General features: G+C 46.1%; 1 protein-coding gene across 1 annotated transcript in view; it reads left to right on the top strand.

The window, feature by feature from the left end:
- Positions 1–4,577: 4,577 nt before the first annotated feature.
- PGM2L1 (phosphoglucomutase 2 like 1) overlaps positions 4,578–14,107 on the top strand; it is a 79,773-nt gene continuing 70,243 nt past the window's right edge. The window contains exon 1 of the mRNA XM_077833449.1: positions 4,578–4,980. Within this exon, the coding sequence (XP_077689575.1) occupies positions 4,882–4,980 (99 nt within the window). The 5' untranslated portion in view covers positions 4,578–4,881. The remainder of the gene's footprint in view (positions 4,981–14,107) is intronic.

Below are 14,107 nucleotides of genomic sequence, written 5' to 3'. Positions count from 1 at the left end.
TGAGATGCTGTTACAGCCTGGGTTTAAGGTTGCACTGGATTTCTGGAAACACATTACTGTTAGAGAGACAAAGAAAGGAACTGTGTTACCACAGTATCATTACCGTGTAAACTGAGAGGCACAGAAAGAGCATGGGGCATGCAGGTTAAATAAATAATGATGAGATAAAAAGAGCACTGCAGAACAAGGGCATGGATATGTACAGTACTGCTGACTCTGCTGGCATGTAATCTCTCAAGAGACGCACTGTGTTTATTTTGCATGATCTTGATTGCTAAGAAAATCTGAAGGTGGGAAAGGAAGTAAATGGAAACATTATGGGAGACCAATACTGAATAGGATTTAAAGAATCTGGAATAAATGACATGCAGACTGATTATACTGAAAACACTGGCCATACTGAAAAAAAGTGCCTAGTAAATTCAGGACCAGATTTTCAGCTGTAAATGTAAATCAGAGCAGCTTCATTAAAGTCAACGGTGCTATCCCAATTTATACCAGATGATGTAGGGATCCAGCCCATAATAATAATTTGCGGGATTACACTAACTGATTTTGCATGTACAACTGAATTTTGACTAGTGACCATATCACTGGGTCGCTAATATGTATTACATTTATTGAAAAGTAAAATATATTTAAAAAAGTTAAAAAATGATGCATCACAATTCAGAATGTTTAGTTATATGATAGGTTTCAGAGTAACAGCTGTGTTAGTCTGTATTCGCAAAAAGAAAAGGAGTACTTGTGGCACCTTAGAGACTAACCAATTTATTTGAGCATGAGCTTTCGTGAGCTACCGCTCACTTCATCGGTATGAGCTGTAGCTCACGAAAGCTCATGCTCAAATAAATTGGTTAGTCTCTAAGGTGCCACAAGGACTCCTTTTCTTTTTGCGAATACAGACTAACACGGCTGTTACTCTGTACTCTTTTTACAGTTCCTGTGGCTTTGCTCCTTTGCAATTCCTGGTGAATGAGAGTAGGCATTCTGCTCTGGGACAGAGAGTCAATTAACCTTTACTTTCCCAACCACCAGGCAGGCTGTACATACCATTTCACACCAATTAGTCTGCTCATGTTTGTCTCTAGTGATGTTGCTTCCTTGGCCTTTCTCAGCTAATTGTCCCATTGGACAATTGACTTTACTGTTACATTTTCCCCTTCAGGCTCGATTCAGCTCTACAAGTTTACAGTATTGACAATCTCAGACATTCAGAACCATGTGTCTGACTCCAAACATTGTAAGATTAGGTTAAAAACCATCAAATTTACAAAAATAATAAAAGCTGGGTTCTTTTTACTTGCCTTTTGGTTTCTGAGCATTTAGCGTTCACTTTTTTCAGCTAAAACTGTGAGAGGTTGTAGCACTGGGTTAAAATGAGAGTCAGTTGCATCTCTCTGCACCACTGACCTCACCCACCACACTGGGGGAGGGGCAGGGGGTGTTTCTATTGCTGAAGCTCCATTGGTGGGGGCTGTGGCAGAGATATACTGAAGCAGCATAATCCTAGCCCCCTCAGCCACATGCCCTACCTGGCCAGCATCGCCCTTTTTGGGCAGCACTTGTCCCCTCTGGCTGACCCCTCCCCCTCTTATAGGAATAATTCTTTCAGGGATTCCAGGCTCCCTCTATTACACTTTTTGCAGGGTGCAGCATACGCTCTGTCCTGAATGGGGTCAGTCCCTGGCTAGCGTGGAGAAGGATCAGGGGCCATCTCTTCCCTGCTTGGGGAGGCTAATACCAATGTGATCACTAGCCTGAGGCAGCCCTTGTCCTGTCTGAGTGCAAGGACTGTGATTGTGTCTGGCCCCTATGCAGGGTAAGCCAGACAGCGGGCATGCTACATACTCTGCCTCTCTTGCACATCTACACAGGGACAGATGCAATCTGGCCTTAGGTTAGCTTCTTTGCATTACTCCTCTTAACCAGCTTCAGCAATTCCTCCCTCTTTTGGTGCTATTAACCCTGACACATATCAGGCCAGTTGTCATATCCCACATTGTCTTCTTTTCTCTAGGATGAACATATAAAATCCCCTTAATCCCTTCCAAGCGCTACAGCCTGTAATCCTTTTATTTTATTGCCCTTCTCTGGAGTCCCTCCAGATGGCTTTCATCTGTTTTCTACCAACGAGCCTCAAACTGTGCACAGTACTTCACATCCAAAGCTCTCAAAAAAGAAACCATTGCTCTATTAACAAAGCCAAGGGCCATATTCTAGTATCAGAGACACTTGCACGGGTCCTATGAGTTCCAAACATGACCCTAGATCCAGTGCTGTGGGTAAGTGCTGTGAGACCCAGATGTCCACGGAGCAAGTAAAAATAAACCGGAGTTTTCCTCTTCCATTGAGTCGTTCTATTTATAAATGACATTCTGTTTTCCAGGTGATTGTCACGTGCAGGTGTGTCACCCCAGGCTCTGTGAGCAAGAAATCAAGGGAAAGGGATAGTTTAGATTTCTGGAGTTTCCTACAGTGGTACGTTTTATTATTATTATTTATATTACTGTAGCATCTAGGAGTCCTAGTAACATACCAGGACCCCACTGTAGTACACAGAACAAAAAGACAATCCCTGCCCCAAGGAGCTTACAGTCTAACTACAAGACAAGAGACAACAGATAGATATAAACAGATGAGGAGCACAAGAAGTCAGAATGACAGGCAATGCTCTCAGCACACCAGCAGCCTAACTGTTGTCAAGTTGGTTGTAGCGTGCGTGTGATGGCTTCCCCTGGGATTTATGACTTCTGCTGACCAAAATCCTCAGGCCACAGGGTACCAACTCCCATTGCCTTGAATGAGAATTAATTGTATCCTGCAGCCAGAAAACAGGGTGTCTCAGGAAGCTGACTCAAAATCCTTGAGACTGGTCCAAACCACTGTAAAATTAGATCAACATTTTTCATGGGATGGATAGCTCCCTCCTATATCTTAAGCTTTTAAATAGCCTCTGTTGTTATCCTGGCACATATTATTTAACTGAAGCTGCCTGCCTCCCATTTGAGTTGTCTCCCACATTTCTTTGGGCCTGTTCCCTTCTTCTTCCACCCACACTGCATCCCTCCATTGTCTCTCCTCCCTGGTCCTCTCATTCTCTAGCCCCACCCCCACACATGAATTTCTTACACCCACAACTGTGATATCCCCGTTGTATTTTATCTCCCTTGATTTCAACCAGTCCCTAGACTGACATTACCAGGTCAGGCTTTTGTTTCCCTGCACAGCTCATAAACCGCAATCCCCGCCTCCTGTACTGATGGTTTGGCCAGAGACTGAAACCATCACATTTCTCTGCAGTCAGTGCCTCCTATCACTATGGAAACAGAAGCAAGGATGTGCTGCAGAGATGTGATCACTACAATGGCTTAGTGCGGAATTGGTAGGGCATGTGAACAAACTCAACCTGAGCGGGGGGGACATCAGTGAGTTATAATTTTCTTTTTGTGGTGGTTTAACTCCAGCTGAGGCAGAGCTGGAAATGCTGCTGAACAAAGGGTTTATTCCTTAGATGAAGGGCTTTTTCCTCACTTGCTGGGAGGTGGATGAGAACAGTCTATTTGGATCACAGAGATGTTCTAGGGGTTTGCAAGTAGGACAGATGACAGTGTAACTGGCAATAAATGCTCATTTTCCTTAGCTGGCTACTGAGTGTTCTGAGCCAACATAAAAGGAAGGAATGATGAAGCAACTGGAGAGGATTTTCTTTGCTCAAGATGTGGCTTTTCCGGACATAAGAATGGCCTACTGGGTCAGACCCATGGTCCTGTATCCTGTCTTCCAACAGTTGCTGGTGCTGGATGGTCCAGAAGGAATGAACAGAACAGGGCAATTTATCAAGTGACCTACCCCCTGTTATCCAGCCCCAGCTTCTGGCAGTTGAAGGTTTAGGAACACCCAGAGCGCTGACTATTTTGGCTAATATCCATTAAAGGCTCTATGCTCCAGGAATTTATCTAATTCTTTTTTGAACCTGGTTATTCTTTTGGCTTTCACAACATTCCCTGACAGCGAGTTCCACAGCTGGGCTCTTGGAATCCTGCCTGCCAAGCGCTGAGCCCACTCAGGTGCTCTGTGACCTACACTTCCTGTCCTAAACTCTTCGCTAGCGCTCAGCAGCTGCTCCCCGTCCCAGAGGTGGCCACACATCATTGGAGGTGTGTGCGCTGGGCTCCATCCGGCTGCCATCAAGGTGGGGTTTGCCACTGGCGTCAGTGGGAGCCGGAGTAGGCCACGGCTGCGCGAGGGGCCCTGGAGAGACGGTCTCTGACCGAGAGCGGAACACGTGGTGGGCACCCACTCGGGGTCAGCCCTAGCCGCGTCCACACTGGCAGCGCCCAACCCCGGGAGAGAGCGAGCGCGCAGGGACTGCCGGGAACTGGAGTCCCTTACTCTCCCTATGCTCCTCCCACATCTCGACCAAAGAAGGGAGGGAGAACTACATTTCCCGTGGGGCACCGCGAGAGGGGCAGCACAGGGGCGGGCACGCTGCCCCGCGAGCCGCAGTCGGAGGCGGGCGGGGCGCGGGGCCAGGAGCGCGCGCGCCGGGGCGGTGCCGCTGGCTCGGGGTGGGCGTGGCCCGGAACGCGGCTGGGGCGCCCGTTGCGGGCGGGGCCGGCGGTGGTGCCGGGCTCGCGGAGTGCGCAGCGGAGGGACCGTTATTCTGAGGCGGCGCAGCCTGGCGGCGGGAGGGCGCTCGAGGGTCTGTCCGCGCGCCGCCTGAGCCCTGCGCGGTCCTGCGCCATCGCCGCCTTGTCCCCGGCTGAGGCACCGAGCCGCGACCCCCCCTCCCTCCCCCCCGTCCCGGGCGATGCCCTGGGCCGTGCTGGGCGCCGGCAGGTGAGTCCCCAGCGTCCGCCGCTCGTGCGACCCGCCGCCATGGGGGACGGGGATGTCAACTCCAACCTGCTCATCGCCCGCAGCACCGGGGACGCGCAGCTGGACGAGGCGGTCGGGCAGTGGCTCAGCTGGGACAAGGTGGGTACACCGCCCCGCCGGCCTCCGGGTGGCAGCCGGGCAGCCCCCTGACGGGGGTGTGTGTGTGTGTGCGCGCGCGTGTGCCCTGCCCGGCCGCGGCCGGGGCTGAGCCGTGGTGTCCGCGCGCCGGGGGGCTGCTGGGGGGCGGGTGTGTGTGTGTGTGTGTGTGTGTGCGCGGGTGCGCGCGCCGGGGGGCTGCTGGGGGGCGGGTGTGTGTGTGTGCGCGGGTGCGCGCGCCGGGGGGCTGCTGGGGGGCGGGTGTGTGTGTGTGTGTGTGCGCGGGTGCGCGCGCCGGGGGGCTGCTGGGGGGCGGGTGTGTGTGTGCGCGGGTGCGCGCGCCGGGGGGCTGCTGGGGGGCGGGTGCGCGCGCCGGGGGGCTGCTGGGGGGCGGGTTTCGTACCAGAAGGCTTCAGAGTAGCAGCCGTGTTACTCTGTATCCGCAAAAAGAAAAGGAGTACTTGTGGCACCTTAGAGACTAACCAATTTATTAGAGCATAAGCTTTCGTAAGCTACAGCTCACTTCATCGGATGCATTCAGTGGAAAATATAATGTCTCGCTTGACCCCTGTAAATCAAAAGTCACCGACCCCACCAAGCAGACCGCACTAAACCCCACCATCCAGGCTTAGACCCAAGTATCACAGCCCGTAGGAGCAGACTTCTTGTGTGCTCTCGACGGCGTGTCTGCCTTCCGGGAGCCACTGGATTGCGCAAAAGGGCATCAGGCAGTGTTGTCAGATAGCTGGCAGTACTGGCCGATAGCTCTCCGATGGAGGGCTACATCCTCCCACCCCGTGCAGATTTTATCCCAGGAAGGTGCACTTTGCTGTTCCTTAAAAAGTGTATATTAGTCACCCCTGGACACTGCTGTCTTAAGACATTTAAAAAACAAACAAACACGACCACAGTGTGTGTGGTGGTGGGGGGGATGTGTCTTTGTTCCCTCTGAGGACACATTAATTTGGCATTAGTTGACTTTTCACTTGGTTATGTTTCTCTTCCTCATCTCTCTTGTTTTTTACCAATAAGTGTCAGATCTGGTCTCATGATATATCATTCCAGTTCTCCCTCTATCCCTTGCCTAGTAACTGATGCTCCTTCTGTGAGGTTGTCCCACTGCTCAGGTGGTGGTGAGCTGAGCTCTCATGCAACAATGGGTCAGGGTGAGAGAAGTCATTTGAAAAATATATGGGAGGAGGAATGTGGCATGTGAAGGTCCTGGAATCACAGATGGGAGTAAACACTGTGTTGTGTTGTAATCTGTTTAGCACATAATGTAGCCTATGAGAAGATATTAAGAGGAAGATGCATTGATTGACCGATAAATTTCTGAATGCATTGCGTTATGTGGAGAAGCGAACACTTCAGTGGTTTCTCTTTTCAGTTAAATCCCAGATAGAATTAATCTGGCCCTAATGTAGATGAGCAACATAAGAAACTCTTTGTGGTGATTGACCGGTTCTGAGGGGGGCATTCAGTATGAAAAAGGCAAAAATTTTAAATGGCAAACATATTTTTAATGCGATGTGTAACTAACCTAAAGGAATACACTACTGTAGAATATTGTGTTGTAAAGAAAAAAAATAAAGGCTATAATACTTCATGGCACAAGCTCACCACCAGCTGAGGTTAATGAGCCAGAGTATCCAAGGGTATCAAATAATTAGATGCCTTATAGTGTACGAATGCTTTCATCTGAAGTATTGAGTATTCGCTGTTGTCTGTGATAACAGACTAAATGGCTTATTAATTTGTTTTGATATGAGAGTTCCATTGTTAGGCTTGATCCTGCAAAGACTTGTCTCCCGCTGAAGCCAGAATTACTTACATGAGAGAAACTTTTGCAGGATTTGGCCGTTTTGGGATATTAAAACTCTTACAAATTTCACTGATTGTAAGAACTCTTTGTAAAAAGAATATGTTGGCTAGTACTGAATGCAGTCACCTGAAACCTAGCAACTACTTAATAGCACATGCACAGCTGCTTGGGACAAGAAATGAAGAATACCTGTATTCAGAGTAACAGCCTTGTTAGTCTGTATTCGCAAAAAGAAAAGGAGTATTTGTGGCACCTTAGAGACTAACCAATTTATTTGAGCATAAGCTCACGAAAGCTTATGCTCAAATAAATTGGTTAGTCTCTAAGGTGCCACAAATACTCCTTTTCTTTTTGCGAATACCTGTATTGGCATTAAAGGAGTTTAAAAACAATATAATTATCCATGTTCCTAAAGTATATTTACACTGCATTATGTGAGGCCATTGTAACTTATTATTTGTCTTGACTTTCTGAATCTAGAAAACTAATGTGTAAAGATAGACTTATATCATTTCTTCAACATTAAACATAGAGATTGGAGTTCAGCATGCAATTTTAAAAATAGAACGAGGCACCAAAAGGGCTGCACAATTATTCTAGTTTTCACAAAACACTAAAATTTAATTCTAGGATGTAGTCAGGATCCAGTATTGTGGATTATCTGGCTAATAATTTTTCATGTAAAGGTTCGATTCTAAAGCCAAAGGGGACCATTGTGATCATCTAATCTGACCTCCTGTATAACACAGGGCATAGAATTTCCACAAAGTAATTCCTAGATACGTTGTCAGGTTAAAAATTGTTTGTTTGCTTTTTAAAAAGCTTCCTGACCTGTGTTACTAAACACCTTAGATTAATAATGAATTTTTAAAACCTCTAATTTACAAAGTTTTCACTTTTAATTTTAGACCGTTGAAATAAAGTGTCAAAATTACTTTTGTTTACACTTTGTGCTAGTGCCTGATTTCCAGAATTCTTATGCAACTGCAGCCCGAAGTGCAACATCTTAAAATCCAAACATCAGGCCTTATTCAGCAAACATCTCATTGAATGAATGTATTTGAACAAAGCATGAAGGTAAAATGTGAAGGATTTTGGTTCTTCCCTCCTGAAATGATGCTAGATAGAAGAATATTAAAAACAGGTTTCTTAAATACTAAATTTTAATGGAAAAATATTTGGATAAGAGCTGCAAAAGCAAAAAACATGTAGTATGACATCTTTATCAAAATGAATATAATGAATTAAAAAAATCTAATTAATCAGAATCTTTATATGTGTGTGTGTATGTCTTTTTTGTGGTTTGTTGTGATTTTAAACTCCTTAATTATGATTTCTTTCCTTTGGCCAAAGACAAAGCAAAACATGCTTGCGCATACATGATTAATTTACTTCTGTGAAGCTGTCATCCCATAGCATTGTCATGGTAAACAGATACTTGCTGTCTCCATTTTAAAACCAGTTTCCTGGAGCCCTAAAAACCCTCAGCCTTTTGGACTCTTATCATTTTAGGCTTTTTATTGTACCTGCAACTGCCTGTGGCTAACAGAAACATCCACCTTAGCCGTGAATCTGCAGTGCCCAAGAGGAACAATAGGCAACCATTTGACTCCAGGCTAAATAGCACTAGCTTGCTAATATTGTCTTTTCCTTTTTCCTCTCAGATTAAGAGCTGTAGGATGGTTCCCAAAGATAACATAACACATAGGCATTTGTACAAAGGAAACTTTCACTAATCTAAATTCTGTTTCCATCGTGTTTTTCCATTTGTTTCCTTTTCTTCTCATGCACTTTTTCTCAGTTTCCTCTTTCTTATTTTTTTGTTGTTGATCCCTGTCTCATTTTTCTACTGCTGAGAAATTAGCTCTTTCAAGTTTACAACACACAACAGCATTCTGGGTTTTTTTGGTCTTCACTCCTCCCCATCTGTAGACCACATACTTGACCAAATGAAACACTAGCCTGTTCTGCTATGGGCATTTCCCCCCTCTCCTTGTTCCCATTTTTGATTTCTGAATTCTTTTTATTTTCCCTTTGATCTCCTAAGATTGAGTTTGGGCATGTACAGACTTCTCAAAAAGGGGTCCCAGAACAGGGTTTTTTTGAGCAGAACATCTCCCACATGGAGCTCACTATAGGGTCCCAACCTCAATTGTGAGTAGGTGGGCTGCCTGTTTTCATTAGGTGACTTTATATAGTGGTATGAAAACAAGATTCTTTCACTGAAGATCTGATATCCTTTTATAAGGCCCCTACCACCATAGTGTCTGAGAACCTGTTGTGGAGAGCAATGCAGAAGGCATTTAATATGAACCTGGAGGATCAAATACTGGCTTCACACCTGAGGAATTTTCCAGGGCGACAGTACATCTAGTTAAGGTTTGGAGCAACTAAATAAAAAAATGTGGACCTAAAGGGAGGGATTTATCTCTCTGTCTGGAAAGACATAGTAATGTGCATAATGAGTGGGTATCTGTCTGGGAGGTAAATTCTCAATCAGCATTTAAAAATAAATGCTTATACTCCTATTGGGCAGCTGCAGGTTTGTTGCTAGTTAGCTCCTGCAAAGCCTACACCCTCTAATGCGGAGGTGGGCAAACTGCGTCCTGAGGGCTGCATCCGGCCCCCTTCAGACATTTTAATCCAGCCCTCAAGCTCAAGCCGGGGAGCGGGGTCTGGGGCCTGCCCTGCTCCAGCTGGGTAGTGGGGTCGGGGGCTTGCCCCGCTCCGCGCAGGCCGGGGCTTTGTGTGGCTCCCGGAAGCAGCGGCACGTCCTTTCTACACGTAGGGGCAGCCAGGGGGCTCCACACACTGTCCTCACAGCTCCCATTGGCCAGCAACCACAGCCAGTGGGAGCTGCAGGGGCAGTGCCTGTGGACAGGGCAGTGTGCAGAGCCGCCTGGCTGCGCCTCCGCATGGGAGCTGGAGGAAGGACATGCTGCTGCGTCCGGGAGCTGCTTGAGGTAAGCGCCGCCCGGAGCCTGCACCCCTGATCCCTTCCTGCGCCCCTGCCCCAGCCCTGATCCCTCTCCCATTCTCCAAACCCCTCAGTCCCAGCCCTCCTGCACCCTCATCACCAGCCCTACCCCAGAACCCGCACCACCAGCCGCTCATTCATGGCTTGCCATACAATTTCCATACCCAGTTGTGGCCCTCGGGCCAAAAAGTTTGCCCACCCCTGCTCTAATGGATGTCTGATTACTTGAGCATGCTCAGTGGAGGAGTCCTAACTTTATCAGTGTTGGCTATATGTGATATTAAGTTCTCGGGTGGGTAAGTGGAGAGTTTTCATAATGGGAATCTGGGTGTCATTCTGTGCCTGAGAAGAGGGATTATTATACTGGCGTCAAGCAGCAGAAGACTGCAAAGCTTCTATCTGAACAGTAAATGGAGAAAACTTGTTTGACTTGTGGTACTGCAGTAATTCTGGATGTGCAGACCTATGTGAGGAATCCCACTGACTTATTGTTTTCATGGAATATCAGGGTTGGAAGGGACCTCAGGAGGTCATCTAGTCCAACACCCTGCTCAAAGCAGGACCAATCCCCAATTTTCGCCCCAGATCCCTAAATGGCCCCCTCAAGGATTGAACTCTCAATCCTGGGTTTAGCAGGCTAATGCTCAAACCACTGGCTCTGCCAGCACAGTGGTGCACTTGCACAGAGCTTACTGCAGAATTGGGTCTTGGTTGGTGGCTATGATCCTTGATGTGGACTGGTAGTGGTGACTGTGTATACACGAAAGATTATGACAGATGAGCTGTTTCACTTTGAAAAGATGCTGGAGTGCATCTGTACTCTGGTTTTCATATTGTTGTTGTAAAGTTGCATTTAAGGATAAAACTGAAATAGGTGCATTGATGAAATTTTCTAAAGGCTGACAGTGTAGTAATGTAAAATCTTTCTCCTTACAAAATCTTTAAAGCAAGCTTCTCCAAGCAACGACAAATTGAGCGCAACTGATTGTCAGAAGCCAAAGAGAAGAAATATTCTGAAATCACTCCATGTGCATTTCAGTGGCCAAAGGTAGCTTATAAAGTTGAAGGACAAAAGTGAAAATCCTAGCCATAACTCACTGCAGGTGGATTTTGGGGATAGCAAAAGAATCTCCAAGTGCAAATAAGGCCATAGAGAATTAGAAGTTCAGTTAAATAAGAGGCGGTAAGGTAAGGCAGTACTTTTGTATTTATTTATTAAAACTGAACCCAAGATGTATTGGCAACCAATCTTCAGAAAATTAAAAACCGCTACACTGTTAGTATTTATGTTAATGAAGAATCCTTGGTGCTATGTTAGAGCCAGAGTTGTGGAGAGGCTTGAAAAGTGCATTACTATGTTCTACTGCATACTGGAGTATACAGATCTCAGAATAATGGCCGTGTTAGTCTGTATCCGCAAAAAGAAAAGAAGTACTTGTGGCACCTTAGAGACTGTTAGGGGGCTTATTCCTTCACCCACTTACTTCTCTGGTCCTTCTCACATGAACAGAGAGCAACAATACCCCAAGTCCAAAGGTGCAAACAATTCGATGTTTATTGGGCTGAACTTCAAGCAAGCATGATTCCAGTTTCCTTCCGTAGTGTCCCCCTTCCCAGCTCTGACACCACAGAGCCTTACACCTGTGTCCTTGTTCCCATTCCTGCCCTTAGCCAAACATGATTCCAATTTCCCCACCCCCATTCCCTGTTCCTATTCCCCCCCACACACGCACACCCACCCACTTCCTGATTGACTGCAGACTATGTAGTAAAACTTGAGTTCTGCTTAGCTATGCCTTAACCAGTCATTTTCCTGAAATTTAACTAACCAATCCTAACCTATTGTAACATGATTATGTAACCAATTATATCCCACCACCTTAATTAGTTTACATCCAGCAAAATTAATTATACAGCAGACAAACAATCACAGAACCAGACAGAGATTATACAGACAAACAATGGCAAAGTGGGAACTATAATGACAAAACAATACAGAAGTGAGGATTTCACATCCCAGCTATTGATAAGTGAGTTCTTGCCAGACAGGATGCTATTAGACTAAGTTTAAATCACTTACTCCTACAACCTCAATTAAATTAAACTATCAACCTCAATTTCCTTTTACATCTTCTAGGCACTTCCCTTTCTCTGGAGGTGACAGGCACTATCAGGACAGGATTGTATTCCTAACAGCCCAATAGCACCTTCTTTCAATATGACTAGGTTGGAATGTGAGGATGTGACCATTCGCTTCCCAGTTTATGGCTGCCTCTGTTGCTTAGCCAGAGATCTCAGCCTAAGAACAGGGCCTCAGACTGTCACAGTAAGAGAAGGAGCTTACACCGGCATACAGTTATTTTGATTCTTTCTTCTATACCTCTATAACTAGCTAAGTGATAAGAATACACCTAAATTCTTAGAGTACAGGCCTTTACAGACAGGCCTGAATATCTATATCCTAACACTCCACCCCTTTTTTTTTCTTTTTCTTTTGGGATCCTCCTGCCCAGGTATCCCTGGAAAAGCTTAGGACATACAGCAACACATTTCCTGATAGGGCCAGGCAATCAAGGTGGAAGGTGTCGATATTCCATTTGTCCCACTGCCCCTTGTGTAGTATAGTGCCCTGCACCTTCTCTCATACGGGCATATCACACCTATTCCAATTACAGGTTTCAGAGTAACAGCCGTGTTAGTCTGTATTCGCAAAAAGAAAAGGAGTACTTGTGGCACCTTAGAGACTAACCAATTTATTTTAGCATGAGCTTTCGTGAGCTACAGCTCACTTCATCAGATACATACCGTGGAAACTGCAGCAGACTTTATATATACACAGAGAATATGAAACAATACCTCCTCCCACCCCACTGTCCTGCTGGTAATAGCTTATCTAAAGTAATCGTCAGGTTAGGCCATTTCCAGCACAAATCCAGGTTTTCTCACCCTCCACCCCCCCACACAAATTCACTCTCCTGCTGGTGATAGCCCATCCAAAGTGACAACTCTTTACACAATGTGCATGATAACGAAGTTAGGCCATTTCCTGCACAAATCCAGGTTCTCTCACTCCCTCACCCCCCTCCAAAAACCCACCCCCATACACACACAGACTCACTCTCCTGCTGGTAATAGCTCGTCCAAACTGACCACTCTCCAAGTTTAAATCCAAGTTAAACCAGAACATCTGGGGGGGGGGGGGAGGGAGGAAAAAACAAGAGGAAATAGGCTACCTTGCATAATGACTTAGCCACTCCCAGTCTCTATTTAAGCCTAAATTAATAGTATCCAATTTGCAAATGAATTCCAATTCAGCAGTTTCTCGCTGGAGTCTGGATTTGAAGTTTTTTTGTTTTTTTGTTTAATTCCAATTAGTGTTCCAGACTTCCCATTATAGTGGGCCCGAGAAGGTTGGGTCCGGGTTGTCTAGTGCACTGCAGGGTTTGGAGGGCTTATTACATTACTTATAGGTTGTCTCCATATGCAACATAACACAAGTACAGTTAACAATACAAAATCCACAGCAACACTGAGTCCTGACCACTGCAGTATGGTCCAACATCCGAGACACCCCCAAAACACTGCCTCTCCTCCTTTGACAGGGTCACGGTCTTATGTGTCCAGTTGCTGGCAGTTGCAACAAGCTGCCCCTGCAGGTTTTGCTTGCTTTTGTCCATATCATAAGTCCATTGAATGTTCCAGAGAAATGGGATATTGTCCAAACCAGCTTAACCACTTGGCATGGAATCTGGCAGTATGCCCTGGATTGATTATTCACAGCAATAATATTCACAGATCCATTTGTGCACCAAAGTCCAGATAGCAGCATATAGATGGATGTAGTTTGGTTATGGGCTGGTGTAATTGTGCCCCCGGTAATATGTACATTCCCAGCAAAACACCTTATACACAGTACACCCAATTGTCCACTCCTTGCATAGGCCATTGATCCTGCTCCTCTATGGTCATAGGAGAGGGGCACATCCAAACATCTTCTGTTGATTTACACTATTTTACACACCGCTCCATTGATTCCCAGTGAGCTCCTCCCCTTCTCATTATTTCCATAGGGCTTGTAGGGACCACCTTAGTTGCTGTTCCATTTCCAGGTATCATGGTAGCGATTACACAGGTGCTGGCCTCCTAGTTGAGCATTTTGCATACACATACATATCTCCCCCCCCCCCCCCCCGGGTCAGCCTTTTGAAGCCACCCCCCACCCGTATCATGAGATTTTCTGTTCATTAAAACACTACAATGCTAGCAACAAGACAAACACCACAGACAAACACAAAACACGGATCCATGGTATTGTGGGTTATTTTTCCGCT

The sequence above is a fragment of the Eretmochelys imbricata genome, chromosome 1 (genome assembly GCF_965152235.1).
Source record: "Eretmochelys imbricata isolate rEreImb1 chromosome 1, rEreImb1.hap1, whole genome shotgun sequence".
Taxonomy (NCBI): Eukaryota; Metazoa; Chordata; order Testudines; family Cheloniidae; genus Eretmochelys; species Eretmochelys imbricata.
Note: the sequence above shows the minus strand (reverse complement) of the source record. Positions and strands in the feature narration are given on the sequence as shown.